Consider the following 18,924-nt stretch of genomic DNA (forward strand, 5'->3'; position numbering starts at 1 on the left):
GGGCCGGAACGGGGAGCGGCTCCCTCATCCCGGGGGAACGGCGCCCTCAGTCCGGGGGGACTGCGCCCTCATCTCGGGGGGCGGCCCTCTCAGTCCGGGGGAACTGCACCCTCATCCCGGGGAGCGGCACCCTCATCCCGTGGGAACGGCCCCCTCAGTCCGGGGGAACTGCGCCCTCAGCCCGGGGGAACGGCACCCTCAGTCCAGGAGAATGGCACCCTCATCCCGGGGGAACGGCACCCTCATCTCGAGGGCGGCCCCCTCAGCCCGGCAGCGGCACCTTCAGCCCGGGGATGGCCCAAGGGGCGCAGAGAGCCGGAGTTAATTCGCATGGAAAAAACCTTGTGAGATTACCGAGTCCAATATATGAGCCGTGCCAACCATACCTTGGCTACGTCCTGGTTTTCCTTAAACACCTCTGACTCCCGCACCTCCCTGGGCAGCCCATTCCGATGTCCAATCACTCCTTCTGAGAAAAATTTCCTCATAATGTCCACCCTAAACCTCCTGTGGTGCAGCTTAAGGCAATATCCTCTTGTCCTGTCACTGGTGGCTTGGGAGAAGCGGCTGACCCTGAAGTTGTGCCAGGAGAGGTCTAAGGTGGATATTAGGAAAAGGTTCTTCCCCCACAGTGTGACCCAGCACCGAACAGGCTCCCCTGTTGGACTCAATACCTCAAAAGTCTTTTCCTACTGACATGATTCTTGGGTTCTGTGAAATTTGCCAATCTGTCAAAATTTGCAGCAGCGGGATTCTCCTGAGTTGTGTCGTGATAGTGCGCCACACAGGAGAGAGGCTATGAATAAAAGAGGCCATCAATAAAAGATGAGGTTCATTTAATTTGCAGTAGGATCTCACCTTCTGGACTTGGGAAATGCTGCTCCTGTGGCAGACGCAGACGCAGGGAATGAAGGTGTCAAGTTCTGCTTCCACCAGTGCTCAGTGCAGGAATGTTCAGGCTGTTCTGAGTCTGTGACTCTCAGGAAATGGACCTGGACGGGCTTTGACAAACTAATACTGCAAATACAGCCAGCATTCTGCTTTTTGTCACTTAAGGCATTGTTTTATAGGATTTACCAGCAAAGGAAAACTGAATTTTCTCTGCTTTAATCAAAGAATTAATTAAAATTAATTAATGTAAATGCTCGAGTGTGTTGTCTCAGCCTCATTTTTGTGTTTCTAAATGCGTGCGATACTTCTGAAATGTGTTGCAAACTCATCCACTTTTAGAAGCATTTATTTTCTGCTTTTGGTGACAATGTGGTTATGTGGAAGATGACTGATCCTGGAAGAGCAATGATCTGCACAAAATTACGGACTTCTGGTGAGGAGAATTGTGTTTGACATAGAAGGGACTGGGTAGAACGTCTGTTTTGGGGATTTTCATGTGTTCATGTGCATTATATTTTAAAGTAAAGCTGAAAAAAATGGAAGAAAAGAAGCTGAAATTTCAAAGAGCAAATTGATTCTCGCTAGTTTTTTATTGATCTGGCAGTAGCCAGGATAAACATCCTAAATACTGCATTTGTCAGTAGCAATATTTTATGTTTCTAATCTCACATGATCTCACCATGGGATGAAAGTCCTTTAGAATAAACCAGTTTGATCCTGACACGGGACTCACCAATCAGCTTTTAAGAATGTGCTGCTTTTTATTTGCATTAGGCTGTCTGACCAGTTTTCTCACAAGCCTAGTGGATTAAATTTTACTTCCCATTTCCTCAGCAGAGATGCAGTATCAGAGAGCTTTTTCTCTTGTTTACCTTTGGAGCAGACGGTTCTCAGTCTTCTGGTTCCCAGCAGAGCAGCCAGAGCCAGTTCAGATGCTGGAGTAGTTTCTCTGGGAAGTCATGTTAATGCACAGCTTCTTTTTGTTCAGTTTTGGACTAATTTTTACTGGAAACCCTTTTTGGATAAAAGGTAAGCTTTCTTTTTTTTACATATTCAGAAAGTTTTCTCCAAGTCTGCTTGGACACTGATTGTAATGATGCACACCTTTGACACTGAGCCACAGCTCTCCCTGTGCAGCCCTGCTCATTGAGAGAATCTTGGAAAAGATTACAGGTTGAAACTTTTTATAGTTAAGCTTTTTGTGGTTTTTTTTCCTCCAGGATGTTGAAGGTATGTAAATCCATCATCTTCTGGTTGTGACAACTGCAGTTGCTGTCACTGTCACCAATAGTGGAGACTGTAGAAAAACATTTCTTCTTTGCTGATGTGAGGGAAATTCCTACAGTTTGATTGGAATTTTTCATTAACTCATCTCCATTTATGATTTGGCTTCACATTTTAGATTTAAGTGTAACACCTGAAATGTTTCTTAGAAAGTGGTATTTTTATGACGTGCATCAAAGATGGTTTCCTGCTTTCAGGTGTCAAAATTTGAATTGTTAAAAGAGCATTTCCATGGTTAGTTCAACATACACTTCACTCATGAAACAGAATGGATTTTGTGATTTAGATAATAAAATTATTGAAGATTAAGAACAAAATCACAACATGAAGCGCTGATATTCTTTGCAGACTGGTTTGCTAATATCAGCTTCCCCATTTTGATTGCAATTGCAGCCTGTATTTTTAAACGTGCTACCTGCACCTAGCTTTTAAAAATCCTGATGCTATCTAACAGGTAGAGATCATCATTACACTGGAGAACCCTCCTCACTTTGAATGGCTGGTTCTGTGACTTTTGTGCAATTATGAATTCCTTTCACAGGAATGGGGAAGCTGAGGGTGACTTTGTACTACTGTAAATGTGAAGAAATCTCTTTGTTTCCTTATAAAAGAACAATTTAATAAGGAAGAAACCACTTCCACTGTTAAAACTGATATTATTGTTGATTCTGTTTAAAAGCAATGGTTGTGTCTCTGTTGATCAAACCGGTTGGTGAGCAGACAAGAAAAAGGAAGATTAATTCAACTTCACACAATTTTTTAAAAAGTCACTGGAGATTGTTTTTGTCTTTACAAAACCACTTACCTGAAACCAGATACTTGGCAGCCTTCTTATCTTTAGCTTCCTGCATTAGCATGTTGTTCTGGAGATAATTCTGATATCATGTAAAAGGCTACAAGCCTTTTGCAAAGATCTGACTGTTGCTAGAACAAACAAAATGCAAGATTAGGCAATGGAAGGAGGCAGCATGGTGAGCCACGTTTTCTAAGGAAGGGAAAGGAAGGGAGCGGGACAAATTGTATCCAGAGGACAACTAAAAGTATTCTTTATTCAGGACAATGGAAAAAGGAGAAGGCCAGCTGCACCAATTTTCTGTAGTAGGTCAGGTTAAAAGTGTCGGCCATGGAAGAAAAAATGATAAAGTCACAAAGTGAATAATCCAGAATATGAGAGTATTAAGATTTTGTTTAAATGCTTTGATAGTTCTTCCTTGTGTGCTTCAGAAGACCCCAGCTTCAATCTGAAGTAACTTTTTTTAAAGTCAGTTTGATCATTTCTGAACTGTTTCACTCTTTCTCCATTTCTGGCTGAATCAGAGCAGGCTTTTGGCTATCACTGCTGTGCAGGGGTCAACATAATGCCTTATCCTTTCTGATTCTTTACCAGTTTCAAACTCTATTTTCAGGTGTATCCTCTGAATACACATCCAGACTTTCTACATTAGAAATAATCATTCCTCGAAGTCTGACAGGCCGAGAGAAACATCCCCCATTTTCTCATGAGGTTTGTTATTCTGATTTTCTTTTTTTCTGATTGTTGATGCTGTCCTTCATTACACACACACACAATGGACAGTATATAGAGATTTTTGTAATGAAATGTTCCCCACACTCACTCTTCTGATTCTTAGTGTTTTCAACTAGTTTTAGGTAAATTTGTTCCCACAAAAGCCTGTGATTGTACTCTGAGTGCCTTCCAAACTTCTAATCCTGTTAATGACCTTGTAAAACAGAAGTGAGAAGGGACATGAAGCATATTTCCATTTCTTCTGAGTCAGATCAGATGTTGAACCTGAGCTAACATCCATGCTGTCCATGTTCTGGTCTTTGGGTAAGATCCAGAGGATTTCAGCCATGTAGCACCCAGAGGGTAAAAATGGTCCCACAGAGTGGCAGAGGTTAAGAGATGAGTTAAAAGAGAAACCTGAGCCTTAATTCTTCAGTTCTGAGGTAACTTACCTTTGTGCCAGATACAATTTACTGAAGTAACTGTTAATGAAACAACATTAGTCATCTTTGTGCAAACCAATTAGGGGATAAAAGACTGGGACTCGTTTATCTGATTTACATAAGGAGTGTCACAAAGCACGATGTGGTACTGAGCAAAGAGTGCATTCAGGGACTGTGCCCTCCTGTCTAAATGAAAATACAGATTCATAGAATTTAAACTTTACATAGGAGAGAATGTTCCCTTTGCTGCTGAGAGTTTGAAATATGGAAGCCTGAGAGTTAGGAATCTTGTGGTTTTTTACTTAAAACATACACATTAGTTGGGCCTCTCTTGTCAAGCAAAACATGGAATAAGCACAACCGAATAGAAAAATCACCTAATTAAGTGATATATTTTCTTTTGTTTTCAGGAGCATTCAGATGACAATCTTTCTTTCTCAGTTAAAACCAGAAATGGAACATACCTCCTAAAGCTGAAGAAAAATAAGTATGTGATAGAGTGTTCTAAGGAATTGTCTTGTTTCAGGGTTAGTTGCATACAGAGAACAATTTTTATACTGAAAAAATTCAGAAGAAACCATTTAAATGTCAGATTGGAGCAACTACAAAACAGCTCTGTTGAATACTGTCAAATGTAGTGTCTCTGCTATGGTAATATCTTGTAAAAAGAAGGGAATAATATTTTTCTAGCTTTGAAGTAATTTATTTTGCTTATTTTTTATTAGCAGTGCAAGACAGAACATTTCTGAAAATCCTTAGGAAAAATTAGAAATCAGTTCAATATTAGTTTTTTATTAGCAGGTCAGAGGGGTTTCAGCTGTGTTATATTTTAAGAAATGTTTCTGTTTCTCTTATTCCTCATTCCTGAGCCTGTAATAGGTCAGGTGCTTATGCAACTGAGTCTGCTTAGATTCCTCTCTATGGATATTTTAGTTAAAATAAATAAGTTTCAAAATAATTTATTTTCTAAAAATTCAAGCTTATTTTAAAGTATTTTGTTTCATGTGCCTGGATTTTAATAATAATTCAGCAAATTAACAGAATGTAGCACTTACCAGGACTCTTGACTTGTTTCTTGTTTCTAGACCATTAAAAGAGCAGTTGTTTATTTTTGTTTCCAGAAAACTTCTCAGTGACAACTTTAAGCTGTACACATATGGGGAAAATGGGAAACTGCAGGCAACACCATCCAAAAATGAGGTATTGTACCTAATAAAACTTCCCCTTCGTGTCAGAATTTTCTCTGAAAAACCAGGGGAGCCAAGAAAAATAGATTTGCTGGGAATGAGACTTACAATTGTGAGTTTTAACAGTGGAGCATTTCTGTTTAACAGTTACCAGTGATCTAAAGATGAGGTCCACGAGGCACTGGGCTGTTTGTGGGGTGCAGCACTCCTGTTCCCCGAGGTGGGAAAGGATTTGCCAGGAGATTATGCCAAGCCTGAATTTGAGGTGTTTGCATAATATGCAATTTAAAGTACAATGGCAGCATCAAAGCTCTATAGTTTTTAAATTCTGAATCAAACAAGCCTTATAAACACTTCTAAATTTAATTTCATCTTTAAACTGCACGTGAGCTCAGTGAGACTTAATTGGGTGGTTTGTGCATGAAAGATCTTCTCAGAACAGTTCTGAAGCAGGATGAGCAATGTAGATTAAAAATATAAAAATATGTTATAATTTTATAAAAATTAAAAATTATAAAAATATAAAAGATGGTGATGGGTTAAACTAAAAAGCTGGCTGGGTTCTAGAACCAAGGGACCAAAGTCTACTTTAGGTACTCATGTCAAGGGAGATTCTCCTCCAAGAAGGTCAGGATTACTTTCCAAGTAGGGAGCTCTGTAAATTTCTAACAGCCAGCCCTGATGTCATGGAAATAATGTGGGTAGTTAGAAAAGAAGTTTGCAGTTGAAGGCAGCCACCTTGTTGTGTCACTAATTATGTGGGTTTGTTGCATTTCAGACACACTGTTATTATCATGGCACTGTTGAAGGAATTGCTGACTCCACACTTGCTCTTAGCACATGTGATGGCCTTAGGTATTTCCTCTCCCTATTTTTTTTAATATTTCATCTTTTGATGAAGCTGAAACTCATTATAGGTTTTATAGTTTCCCTCAACTCCCACTTTTTTCCTCTTTTCCAAAATTCCTTCACAGAAAAAAAGATGGCATGAGAGAAATTTTAATAAATTTAGGGAGAAGCTGGGCATGACCTGAGGCTTCCAGTACTTGAAGTGAATGTTGTGACCAGAGATACCTTTGTAGAAAAAAAATCTTACCTTGATGAAGCTTTTGTTGAACTCAAAACACTCCTGCAAACAACTTTATCTTATGAATGGGCGCCTTTCAAAAGACAAACCACTTCCATGAAAAAGATTTGTCCAAATTTGAACTGGTTTTTATGTTTCAAATACAATAAAATCACAAATGGGATAAAATTCACCCATGTATCTTTCAGGTGAAGCTTCACAAAGAGATGTCACTCACCATAAATCAGGACATATCCTGGCAATCCTTTAAATGAATAGAGATAAGGGCTGAAAGGGACCCTTTGCATCAGCTCTGTACCCACAATCCAGAGTAATTTACTAACAGTTTGGCTTCATTCTCTTTTATTTCCTTCTTTTTCTAACTGATTCAAGAAGCTCATACTGGTTGAGTATTTTTAAAAAGTTCTGTTTTGTCTTTTAGTGTAAAAGACTGAATTGTATTTTATTAATATATTCTATATATTACTATAATTTCAAATAATAATTTATTTTAATGTAGTGTCTAAGTATCCAGCTGTTATTCATTCATCTAGTCATAACCACAAGGGAAAAATGATGAAATAATGTTTTATTCTATTATGATTGTTAGGGGAATTCTCTACATTGGAGGCAAATGGTACGGAATGGAGCCCCTCAACACATCCAGCACATTTGAACATGTGCTTTATGGACTGGAGGATGAGCAGGGTATCCCCTTCCACTGTGGGGTGCTGAATGGCAGCCTGGAGCATGAGATGTTTGTGAAGCAGTCTGTGAAATACACATTTTCATCAAACAGTACCTCCAGCAGGGACAGGCACCTCAGGGTAAATATATTTCTGTTTCTCCCTTGAGCTGCAGTCCAAGGCATCTCCAGGGCTCTTGCTGGTGGGATTGGCCTGGCAGGACATTTCCTTGTGCCTTCATTTCCATGGACACCAAGCTGGTGGGAGCCCTGCTGAGGAAATCCTGGAGCAGAAGATAAGCACAGTGGGGATCTCACCCAGCAGAGTCTGGCCAGGACAGCTGTGGGCAGGACATGAAATGCACAAGCTGCCATTCAGCTCATGCATCCCAGTGTCTGACCTGCTGTGAATTACTGAAACAGAAATGTTTGTGGGGTAATCTGACACAAATTGAGGCCACGGTACAAAATGCAACATTGCAAACTCATGATGTTGATTTACTGTGCTTTCTCATTTGCAGGAGAAGCGAGCTGTCCTGCCCCAGAAAAGCTATGTAGAATTATTTGTGGTTGTGGATCACAACAGGGTAATTATATCATCCAACACTAAATACATTTTATTGTTTTGCTAATTTTTCTCCTCTGACATTGTTATGGTATTTTACAGTTTTTGCTGAAGAATTCTGATCCTGCTGCAGTGCAAAAGGAAACAGTGGAGCTGATTAATTATGTTGATGGGGTAGGTCAGATAAGTTGCCTGGATTCAGTAGTTTCTATTTTATTATAGTGTTCAGAAGAGCAGCTTTCTTTCCAAAACATATGTTTAGATACTTTAATAAAGTTTTCAGTTATACTTCATTTTATATTCTAAATATTTTTATTAAGTTTGCAATTTATAAATAATTTATACTTATAATTACAATTATCATATATTGAGTTTCAAAGAAACTGAAGTTATGTCCTGGTCACTGTGTTCAGCTTATTGTTTGCTCAGTAGTAATGAAGTCATCTTTCAGAATTCCATCAGAACAGCTAAGGGACATTAATTATCTTTTTTTTTTTCAGATGTATAGTGCATTAAACATCCAGATTGTTTTGGTTGGATTAGAGATTTGGACAGATGCCAACCACGTATCTGTGATGGATGGTTCAGCTGGGGATGTGCTGAGTAGATTTGTTTCTTGGAGACAGAAAGATCTTCTGAAGCGCTCAAGAAATGATGTTGCTCACCTCATAATGTAAGTTTGCATTCAGTGGCAAAACCAGCTGTGCAGCCAGTGTTAATGTGTATGATTTGGGGCTTGTATATTCATTAAAATATACCTGGAGTAAAATTCTCTGCACTTCCAAAATGGTTTAACCTGGAAAAATGACAAGAAAGTATAATGGATTCTTAAGAGTTGATCGGCTCCAGGGACAGGGTGACCTCCAGAGGTCCCTTCCCACCTTAGCCTTTCTGTAATTGAGTGCACTGACACAGCAGACTTAAGTGATTGATCATTATTTTCAAGTTCTTATTCAGATATTCATTATTAATTAGAATGAAACCCTGCTGTGGTGATAAATTCCTTCTTGACTTCAGGAAGACCAAATTTTGCCTTGCAATATTTCCAACTTATCAGTGTCTCTTAGTAGAAATCATGAACTTTGAATCCATCTCTAACACCACCTCCAAACTGCTCTTGTTGCAGAGGGAGAAGCTCTTTCAGTGGATCCATTGGAATGGCTTTTGTGGGCTCTGTATGCTCACATGTCCAGGGAGGGTCAATCAGCACTGTGAGTACATCATCATTTGGGTATGGAAGAAACTGGTCCTTGGCCTGCTTGGTCAAATCACCCTGGTTGTGGAGTTGGCTGATTTCGTTCATGGAGTTTCTTATGTAAAGACTTGTGCATATTTTACACCTTTTTTTTTTTTTAAGTATTTCCCAATTTCTTTGTCAAATTCCAGCCCATTTGGCTCGTTTAATCTTCCACAAATTCTTTTGGTCATCTTTTGTGATTCATCAAACTCAATATTGCATAATCTCATCCTTATACCATTGAAGTTCATAACCACACAGGTTGGGATGGGAATGCAGCTACAAAATAATACTCTTTTACTCTTTAAAGAAATAGAAAGTGAATATAATGCACTGTAGTCTCAGATGTCTGGAATTCTCACCATAGGACTGTAAACAGGCAAAAAAAAAATAACAATTAGTATAAATCTATTTTTTTCTCCACCCTTGGGGCAGAACCAGTAACTCCAGAGGTTCCTGACCTTAAAGAAGGGATGCCACAACATTGTGGACAATCTCAGAAGCAGATTCTGTTCTTTACCAGTACATTTGTTGTTGAAGACTCCTTTGAAGTCAGTGTCTAACGGTGTTAAAATAGAACAGAATCACAGAATAAAACCTGCAATGGTGATCCAGACCAGCTGCCAACTTATTATCCAGAATGTGATCCTCAGGAAAGGGGTGGCAGAATCTGGCCCTACCTGAAAATAAAGTGACAAATTTTCAGTCCTTGCTGCTTTCACCTTGCAATACAATTTGGTATTCTGCCTTCACAGTCCCTGAGAGCTTTGTGGTGGGAGTAAATCACTGGGTACAAACAGTATTTTCCACAGTTTCACTGTTTTAAACTTGATTCTCTTTATTAGCTGAATCATGACAAAATGTTACGGCACGCCACAGTAGTGGCACATGAGCTGGGGCACAATCTGGGAATGAAACATGATGACAAGAGGTGTCCTGCATCCTATATCATGCACAGCACAGATAAGTAAGATTTCCACTTATTTCATTTTAATAATTTATTTTGTTTGCAGTGACTATGCCTTACAAGCTGTGAAACTCCTGTGAATCTGGAAGAGCTTTAGTGGATGGGGAGTGGTTTGAAAAATTTGATCACAGAGGTGGAGACACTGACTTAGTATTTGACATCATATTAATTTATATGATATTTCATCTGTTTTCTGACCTCATCATTCCTAATTTGTAACATTCCTAAAAACATATTTGGACTTAATTATTTGTTTTAATAATAGTGTGTTGCTGGGTTTTTTTCACCCTGTTGAGAATGCTTTGCATGTACTCACTGGATTTGTGCAAATATACAACAAATTATTTAACAGTTAATTAAAAAAAAAACCTTCTTGGCTTATGTTTCCTTCAGTTCATTTATTCTTTGGCTTCCCCTTAAGAGAAAAATATCATAATATTTTATTTATCCCCAGCTGTATTAATAATCAGGGTAACTGAACACTGGACGAAACTACTCTAGGAAGGGGCATTCCTCAGTTCTTAGGGACTCCAAGATGAATGTTTTCCTTAGAATATTTTTTAATCAAACATTTTTAGACTTAGTATAGAATTTCTAAGGCCTGTTTCATACAGGACACTAGAATAGATAATCTGATGGTCTCTGGCTTCTAAAAGCATTCATATTAAAATAGTATTTTAAACTTCTGGTACTGCACTTTAATGTAAAGTAAAATAAAAATTAACTGGTTTATGATCTCCTAGCATTATTAAATATAATATTTATTATGGAACAACAATATTTTAAGAGCTTGAGTTGCATGTTCTCCTATAAGCAAGATATTTATAATAATACAATATTATCCTTTCCAGTGGATCCAGGAATTTCAGCACCTGTAGTGCTGATGATTTTGAGGCCTTTATTCTAAATGGAGGAGGAAACTGCCTTAGGAATCCTCCCAAAACAAGTAATGTGTACAAAGAACCTGTCTGTGGTAATAATGTGGTCGATAAAAATGAAGAATGTGACTGTGGCAAACCACAGGTAATGCATCAGATTGAGCTGGATACTTGTACATTATATATTATATTATATTATGTTATGTTATGTTATGTTATGTTATATATATTATATTATATTATATTATATTATATTATATTATATTATATTATATTATATTATATTAATTACATTTATTATATTTATTATTCTATATAATACTGGCCTAATTGCATTATTATCTGAGGAGTTTTCCTTCTAATTTTGCATTTTTTCAAGCATAAATGTTAGTAAAAGTTTAAAATCATGCTTTGATTTTGATGTGGACTCAGTTAAGGGCTGTTGGACTCCACAGAACATTGAGGCACTGCTGAGAAAGAAGTGAAATTCAGAGCAGAGTGTAAGGGAGCACCACTGGGTTTTGTGCTGGTTTTAGCATCATGGATATTTCTGTTCCATGACAGAGACTGTTTATCTATAGAACATGTACATATTTGTCAACTGTAACCCTTCAACTTTGCCTACACAAAATGACTTTAACAGTCACATTTGCATTGTGAAAACGTCCCTCCAAGAAAGGTATTGGCTCATTTTTCACAGGATAAAAGTGTCTCAAAAAAGGCAGCAATAAACCAAAATTCTGCCAGCAAGCCATGGTTCCGTTGGCATCCCTATGCCACAAGCCATAAAACAGGTGTTTTTCTGCTGACTTGTACAAATAAAACACGGCAGCAGTGTCTGCTGGTTCTTTAGAGCAGGAGAATGTGAGAATCTGACACAGTTATTTAAAATTTGGCTTGTCCATCCACGTGGACTGGTGAGTACTTTCCTGGCTGTATCAATAAAACACTATTCCCTTTCAATGTTCTCAGGAATGCTCCAACCCCTGCTGTGATGCTGCCACCTGCAAACTCACACCTGGCTCACAGTGTGCTCAAGGACTGTGCTGCAAAAATTGCAAGGTGGGCAATTCTTTATTAAACTGTTACTATTCACTGGGATTTTTTAATGTTTGAAAAGAGCTATCCTAGCCCTCTTGGCATATTTTCAAATGACATTCACCAGTAAGAGAGCATGTAAGATAATTTGTCTTATGAATGTTCCCAGTTGGTTTTGTTTCACTCTAGAACTTCCTCTGTTGCAATACTGAAAGTGTTCTCCCTCTCTGGTCCTAGTTTAAAGTGGCAGGAGCAGAGTGCAGAGCAAAACAAGATGTCTGTGATCTCCCTGAGTACTGCAATGGAAGCACTGCCTACTGCCCAGATGATGTTTACATCATGAATGGTTACCCATGCAGCAACAGCAAAGCTTATTGCTACTATGGAGTGTGCCAGAGCTTTGATTCACAGTGTGAATCTATCTATGGCAAAGGTAGGGTTGCATTTCATGTTAACCCATTTGTAGGCTCCTGATAAACATTTCCAATTTTTCTTTCTGGTATTTTTCAGACACCTTACTGAGATTCACTTTTTTTTTTTTTTGTACAGGGGCACAGAAAGCACCTGATATATGCTTTGAAAAAGCAAATATTAAAGGAGATAGGTTTGGAAACTGTGGGATGAAAGGTGGAGTGTACAAGAAATGCCCTGTCCAGTAAGTCACCACCAAATAAAAGCTAACCCTAAAATCTTCAATGTAAAAAAAATATATTTGTTACACAGCCTTAAAGTGAGAGATTTAAAAGAATTTTTTTTTTAATGCAAGCTAAAAAGCTGGAATGGATTTGCACTAAACCTGATTTTTATCTGTTCACCTTGTCTCAGAATATCCTTCATTCCAAACAGGCACAGTCTGTGTGGGAAGCTGCAGTGCACCTCTGTCAGTCTCCAGAACCTCCCAGCCTGGAGCGTTGTCAATAATGCCTCCGGGGTTTTGTGCTGGTCCTCTGACTTTGACCTAGGATCAGATATCCCTGATCCTGCCCAAGTTCATGATGGCACAGCCTGTGGAGAGAACAAGGTAAGAGGAACCACGGCAGCCTGACAGAATATATTCCAGGTGGAAGGTTCTGAACTTCCAAAAACATTCCCTGGCTCTCTTGTTCATATGCCGTAACACAATAAAAATATTTTGGGATTAATACATGCAAACAATTAATTAACTCTTCAAAAAACTGGGGTGCTACACTATTAAATTACTCCATCAAAGTGCATCCACAGAATTAAGCAAACCTGAGACAAATAAAGTTATAAAATTCTGAAATACTGAATGTTGTATCAGTCCTTTCTCTTAACATGTAAGTGAAAGCTTGTTAACATATACATTTATAAAGTATATTTATAAAAGGATGGGATTTTTTAAAGTTTTGTGTTTGCAAGACACTAATTATTTGTTGCAGGCCTGTTTAGGTTTTGAATGTCTTGATGCAAGATTTCTGGGCTACAGCTGTGATGTAAAGCAGAAGTGTAATAATAATGGGGTGAGTAGATGGTGCTTTGTATCCTGTTTCTAGACTGTGCAAATTCCCTGCTTTTAAGCAATAGCCAAGCAGGTGGCTTTGCTTTTTCCTGATCTGTATTAAAAGTTAAATCCACTTATTTTACCTGTAATTTGCCAGAACACTGTAAACCCCTTAGCACTAACATTGAGAGGCATTTTGTCTCAATTTCACAAGGGAAATTTTTTTTTAATTTTACTGAGCTGGTGAATTGCAAAAGGAAAATATTCTTTTGAGTATGACAGTCTGGTAATTCCTGATTTATATATGTCTCTGTGAAAAATCAAAACGGAGTCCAAAGGTTGTAAAACTAAGAAGGTTTCTGGACTGTGATTAGTTGCAGGCAGATAACACAAATGTTAACTTAGAGAGAATTACCACAGGGTATCAGAACCCCTCAGTGGTTTGGGGTGTTATGGAGGGGCAGAGCTAATTCCCAGTTAATATTTCATGTATTTCTATGCAATATTTTTTATTTCCACATGCAATCCATGCACGGAACTCCAAAACCATGCCAAAGCTTTGAGTGGACACTCTCAGGGAGGTGTTGTTTGACTAATGAGGTGTTGTTTGACTAATCCCTGTGTTTGGGCTGTAGGGGTGTGACAGCCCTGGGGGTTGTCACACGAGTCCCTCTTGTTTGAGCTGTAGGTGTGTAACAACAACGGGAACTGTCACTGCAATCCGGGATGGGCCCCTCCTTTCTGTAACCAGTCTGGCTACGGTGGCAGCATTGACAGTGGTCCAGCTCACAGAGGTAGGACACTGAAACTGGCCCTCATTCTGCCCCAGGGGCTGAGAAAATAATCTACTAATAACATAAAAAGAATCTACTAATAACAAAGAAATAATCTACTAATAACATAAAAATAATCTACCAATAACATACTAATGTTTTTTTCTATTGCATGACATCCAAATCATGGACTGACTTGAAGAACAAACATTATTATTTGATAATGAAGTAGCTTTTGCTGGCATTTACATACAAAATGTTTTCCATCTCTTTGTCTAAAAGCAAAGTTCATAATTCATAGTTTTCTGAGGAAAAGCTGCGTTACTTTTTTGCAGAACTTCATTGGATTTTACTAAATTTGTACTTTGGGAAAGGGAAAACACATTTTGTATTTATTAAAAGTTTAGGAAGGCAAAGCAAACATGCAGAGCACTTGTGGTAAGCAAATACAAAACGAATTTGTCTGCTTCAGAATTATTGAAAACATTTTATGGAAAAGGAAAAACACTGCATATACCTAGGGTGGGTAAGGCAGAAAGAACTTGTAATAACACAAGGCCAAATCCTATTTTTCTGATTGCAACACGTTATAAATTTCAGTGAAGTTGTTAATTCTATTCTGCAACAATTTGAAGATTGTACTTTTTAAAACAAAAAGAAAGCTTTAATATTTTCAACTCCATGATTTCAATTCTTTCTCCCTAGATACATCACTTCGGGATGGGCTGCTGATTTTCTTCCTCCTGGTGCTGCCTGTAGCCATCCTCACTGCAGTAGCAGTATTTAAACGTGATGCAATAAGGAGAAAACTTTGCAGGAAAAGCAGAGGACAGCACAGGTATTTCCCTTCTCACAGGTGCTATTCCAACATGAGAGTGTGCCCCAGGGCAGTGCAGCAAGGCTCTATCTACACAAAATATTCCACACCTCCTAAAGGACAAGCCTGCCCTGCTAATAGCAGCAGCAGTGAGTTTAACAGCCCATCCCCTGCTCCTTGGAAGTGCAATCCAGATACTCCCCTTCTCTGTTCTCAAGCATTTTTTCCCAAATCCATTGCACTTTCCTAGTTTTTGCTGATAATTTTATTGTATGGACACAGAGGCAGAGCATATTGAAATTGCCTGTCGAGTCCAGAACAGGATGGACTCAAAGCAGAACCCAGAGCTCTGAGCTGTAGCTGTGTCCTTGGAAAATGCTGCATCCCTGAAGGATTCCTCATGATGTGGTTTCTGTTTCAGGGATAGCAATGGGCAGGAACCAAAGCAAGGCAACAGAGCAAGTCATGAAACAGGAAACAATCAGGTAAAATAGATGGAGACTTGGATTAGTTCATGTTGGGTAATCCAGACTGCACAGTGCCTTTCCTCCAACACATTAATCATGGCTTTGTGACTTTCTGATACATTGAAACCACCTCTGTTATTTCTTAGGCCAAACACTGGGGATGCTGTTTAGCCAAGCTGTGGGTCTACTTCTGATAAAACTGAATAAAAATTATCAAAACAAAATGTTGCAAGAGAAGATGAAGAAAGCCCCAGCAAATGAGAGCTAGTTTTAAAATGACATCAGCTTAATACTGAGGAATTATCTACACTTTGTGTTTTCTGCTAATCTGATTTTTTGCAATGTTTTTTTCCAGCCTGCTGCATCAAGTCACAATATTTTTACCATATTGCATTTTCCTGGTAAAAGGTTTGTATTGTTTAAAACCTTCTTCACTTCATCTTCCCCATGCTTATGTTGCTGTAAGTGAAGTTATTGATGTCCTTTGTCCTGCTTAGGGGGATTTTTTCATGCAGCATTATGAAATAGATTTAAGATTAGATTAGATTCAATTAATAGATAAATTAAATTTAAATTAATTAGATTAATTAATATATTAATTAGATTTAATTGATAGATTTTTCATGCAGCATCAGTCATAGATTAAAGGCTTGAAGGAAAAATGTTGGCATAAACACAGGTAAATGCTGCAAGGGAGAGGAAGGGGCAGAGAGAATTAGGTGGAAATGCTAGAAACTGCTTAAAAATGGTAAAGAACCAGTTTGGAAATGTCAGGTGTCTCAAGTCATGAAATACTAACCACAATGTGTTTTCCACACTTCAGGCAGCCAGTCCAACCCCAGCTTCCTGCAGCTTCCTCAAGACCTCAACGACCCCCAGTCCCACCTAGACCAGTTGTCTGACATGTTTCTTGGGAACCCTCAACCAATTCTGACAAGTAACTGGCCTGAAAAGCAAATGAAAGGATTTCAATGCTCCAGTGCTCTCCTTGTGCAGCCAAAATGCCTTTGGGAAGCAGGTCCCTCCTGGCCCCTGGGTGCCAAGGGGCTCTGAGCACAGATGGGTGACACCCCAGAGTTTTGCTCCTTGCTGCTGGCTGTGTTTGTGCCTCCTCTACCTCACCTTTTACAAACCAGACCCTGGAGTTCAATGTGCACAGGAGTGAACCTGGGGGAGTGTAAGAACAGGACTCTGGCACTGCTGCCTCCCCCTCAGGCCACAGAGAAGTGAATTCTGCTGTTCACAGACATCATTCAAAGATGGGAGATCTGCACTTTACCTCCTGAGCTGTCCTCTCCTCTCCTCTGGACACTGCCAGGAACTCAGGGTCTGCAGAGCCAGGTTTGGGGACAGTCCCTGTGCCCTGCCCTGACACCTGTGTCTTGGTTTGGAAAGCCAGGTGTCTGCTAAGGAAGGCAGGAGCCTCCCCTGAAATGGAAAATGTAAATCCCCTCCCTCCAAATTGCTATAAATTTTAAATTAAGGGGCTCTCAGGCAAAAATATGAGAGCAGGAATAACAGTTCTTTATTAGGGAAGAAAATGAAAAGATAAAATAAACAATGCAGTGAACTAAACAACACTGCCTGAGTCAGAACACAACCTGACACCCTGTTGGTAGCAAGTCCAATTGGAATTGTGGCTGCAGAACTCCTGGAGTTCCATCTGCCCAGAGCCCACCTCTCACACCCCACCAGGCAGGTCAGCTTCCATTTTAGGTAATTTATAAAAGTAACCTCACTTGGGGACACCAGAAACTCTGTAGGTCGTGTCCTGAGCGTGAAAGAACCCATCCATGTTGTTACAGAAAATGTGGGATATTGGGAATACCTCTGCAGCTCCACAGGGTTTACTGGGGGTGGCAGCTTGGCATTTTTCCTAGAAATTGATTCCACCACAAAAGCAACAGATTAACTTTTGTCATGACACAGTTAGAAACCAGCACTGATTTCAAAGAGGATGTATGGAGGGATATAGATTTCCAAATAGGCTCCATCAAATGTCTCTGTAGGAGATGGATGCAGGAAATCCAGGGAAAGTCTCCACCAGCTGCAGTGCAGAGAGCACCTCGCTGCCAAGAACAGAGCTGTGGGTGTGCATCCACCTTCCCTGGGGACTGCAGCACACCCTGGCTGTGCTCATGCAAATTTCAGAGTGCAAACTGAGAAAAACAGTGAATAAATTACAGGATTGCCTCACCGAGAGAATATTTCCAACCCCTCAGATGGCCACATCACTGAAGAGTTGGAAAAAAAGAACCCAAAAGGGATTGCTGGCAAAAAGTCTGTGTCTTCCAAAGTGTCCTCTTCCTCAACCCCTCAGAATCTCAAACCGTTCTTATTAAATATCCCTGTCATTTGGACCTCAAGTATAATATGACACTGATTTTATTTATTACATTACAATTTAAAATAAATCCTCAGGGGCAGCACACGTGGCTGTATCTTTGTTTTGTGGTCACCACAAAAGGCACCGCGGGGCACGGGGGGATGGCTCAGCCTTTGATACTCCAGGGGGAGCTAAAGAGAATTCTCGTGCTTATTGTGATACCAGAGTTGGGTAAAAAATGGGGAAAAGCAGAACTGGATAAAAACTAGAAATGGATTAAAAATGGGTCAAACCAGAACCAGGTAAAAAAATGGCTAAAACCAGAACTGGGTAAAAAATGGATAAAAGCAGAATTGGATAAAAAAAGGGTAAAAGCAGAATTGGGTAAAAAATGGGTAAAAACCAGAACAGGGTTGAAAAATGGGTAAAAGCAGAACTGGGTAAAAATAGGTAAAATCAGAATTGGGTAAAAAATGGGTTAAACCAGAACCAGGTAAAAAATGGGTAAAAACCAGAACCCGGTAAAAAAATGGATAAAAGCAGAGCTGAGTAAAAGATGGGTAAAAACCAGAACAGGGTAAAAATGGGTAAAAGCAGAATTGGGTAAAAAATGGGTAAAAGCAGAACCGAGTAAAAAATGGGTAAAACCAGAACTGGATAAAAATGGGTAAAACCCAGAACTGGGTAAAAAATGGGTAAAACCACAAAAGGGTAAAAAAATGGGTAAAACCAGAACCGGGTCAAACCAGAGCCGGGTTAAAGACTGAGTCAAACCAGAGCCGGGTTAAGGATGGGTCGGACCAGAACCGAGTTAAAGACGGGTCAGACCAGAGCCGGGTTACGGATGGGTCGGACCAGAGCCGGGTTAAGGATGGGTCGGACCAGAGCCGTGTTAAGGATGGGTCGGACCAGAGCCGGGTTAAGGATGGGTCGGACCAGAGCCGGGTTAAGGATGGGTCGGACCAGAGCCGGGTTAAGGATGGGTCGGACCAGAGCCGGGTTAAGGATGGGTCGGACCAGAGCCGGGTTAAGGATGGGTCGGACCAGAGCCGGGTTAAGGATGGGTCGGACCAGAGCCGGGTTAAGGATGGGTCGGACCAGAGCCGGGTTAAGGATGGGTCGGACCAGAGCCGGGTTAAGGATGGGTCGGACCAGAGCCGAGTTAAAGACGGGTCAGACCAGAGCCGGGTTAAGGATGGGTCGGACCAGAGCCGGGTTAAGGATGGGTCGGACCAGAGCCGGGTTAAGGATGGGTCGGACCAGAGCCGGGTTAAGGATGGGTCGGACCAGAGCCGGTTCAAGGGGCCGCTCGTGGCTCTGTCGTTCGCACC

General features: G+C 39.9%; 2 protein-coding genes across 2 annotated transcripts in view; both read left to right on the forward strand.

Moving 5' to 3' along the window:
• The first annotated feature begins 1,708 nt into the window (after positions 1-1,708).
• On the forward strand, positions 1,709-16,169 carry LOC102043642 (disintegrin and metalloproteinase domain-containing protein 9-like). Its single transcript, XM_014308420.1, has 22 exons — positions 1,709-1,920; positions 3,582-3,679; positions 4,536-4,612; positions 5,247-5,325; positions 6,091-6,167; positions 6,989-7,205; positions 7,585-7,650; positions 7,731-7,802; positions 8,129-8,301; positions 8,755-8,839; positions 9,711-9,832; positions 10,684-10,855; positions 11,683-11,772; positions 11,986-12,181; positions 12,298-12,403; positions 12,595-12,769; positions 13,149-13,229; positions 13,899-14,004; positions 14,689-14,821; positions 15,222-15,285; positions 15,623-15,675; positions 16,091-16,169. Exons 1-22 carry the CDS (start codon positions 1,851-1,853, stop codon positions 16,167-16,169), a joined length of 2,391 nt encoding a protein of 796 aa, XP_014163895.1. The 5' UTR covers positions 1,709-1,850.
• A 1,815-nt stretch (positions 16,170-17,984) lies between these two features.
• PSTK (phosphoseryl-tRNA kinase) overlaps positions 17,985-18,924 on the forward strand; it is a 5,243-nt gene continuing 4,303 nt past the window's right edge. Inside the window, exons 1-2 of the mRNA XM_005424500.2 lie at positions 17,985-18,043; positions 18,343-18,919. Coding sequence (XP_005424557.2) covers positions 17,985-18,043; positions 18,343-18,919 — 636 coding nt within the window. The remainder of the gene's footprint in view (positions 18,044-18,342; positions 18,920-18,924) is intronic.

Source organism: Geospiza fortis, unplaced genomic scaffold (assembly GCF_000277835.1).
Source record: "Geospiza fortis unplaced genomic scaffold, GeoFor_1.0 scaffold452, whole genome shotgun sequence".
NCBI classification, from domain to species: Eukaryota; Metazoa; Chordata; class Aves; order Passeriformes; family Thraupidae; genus Geospiza; species Geospiza fortis.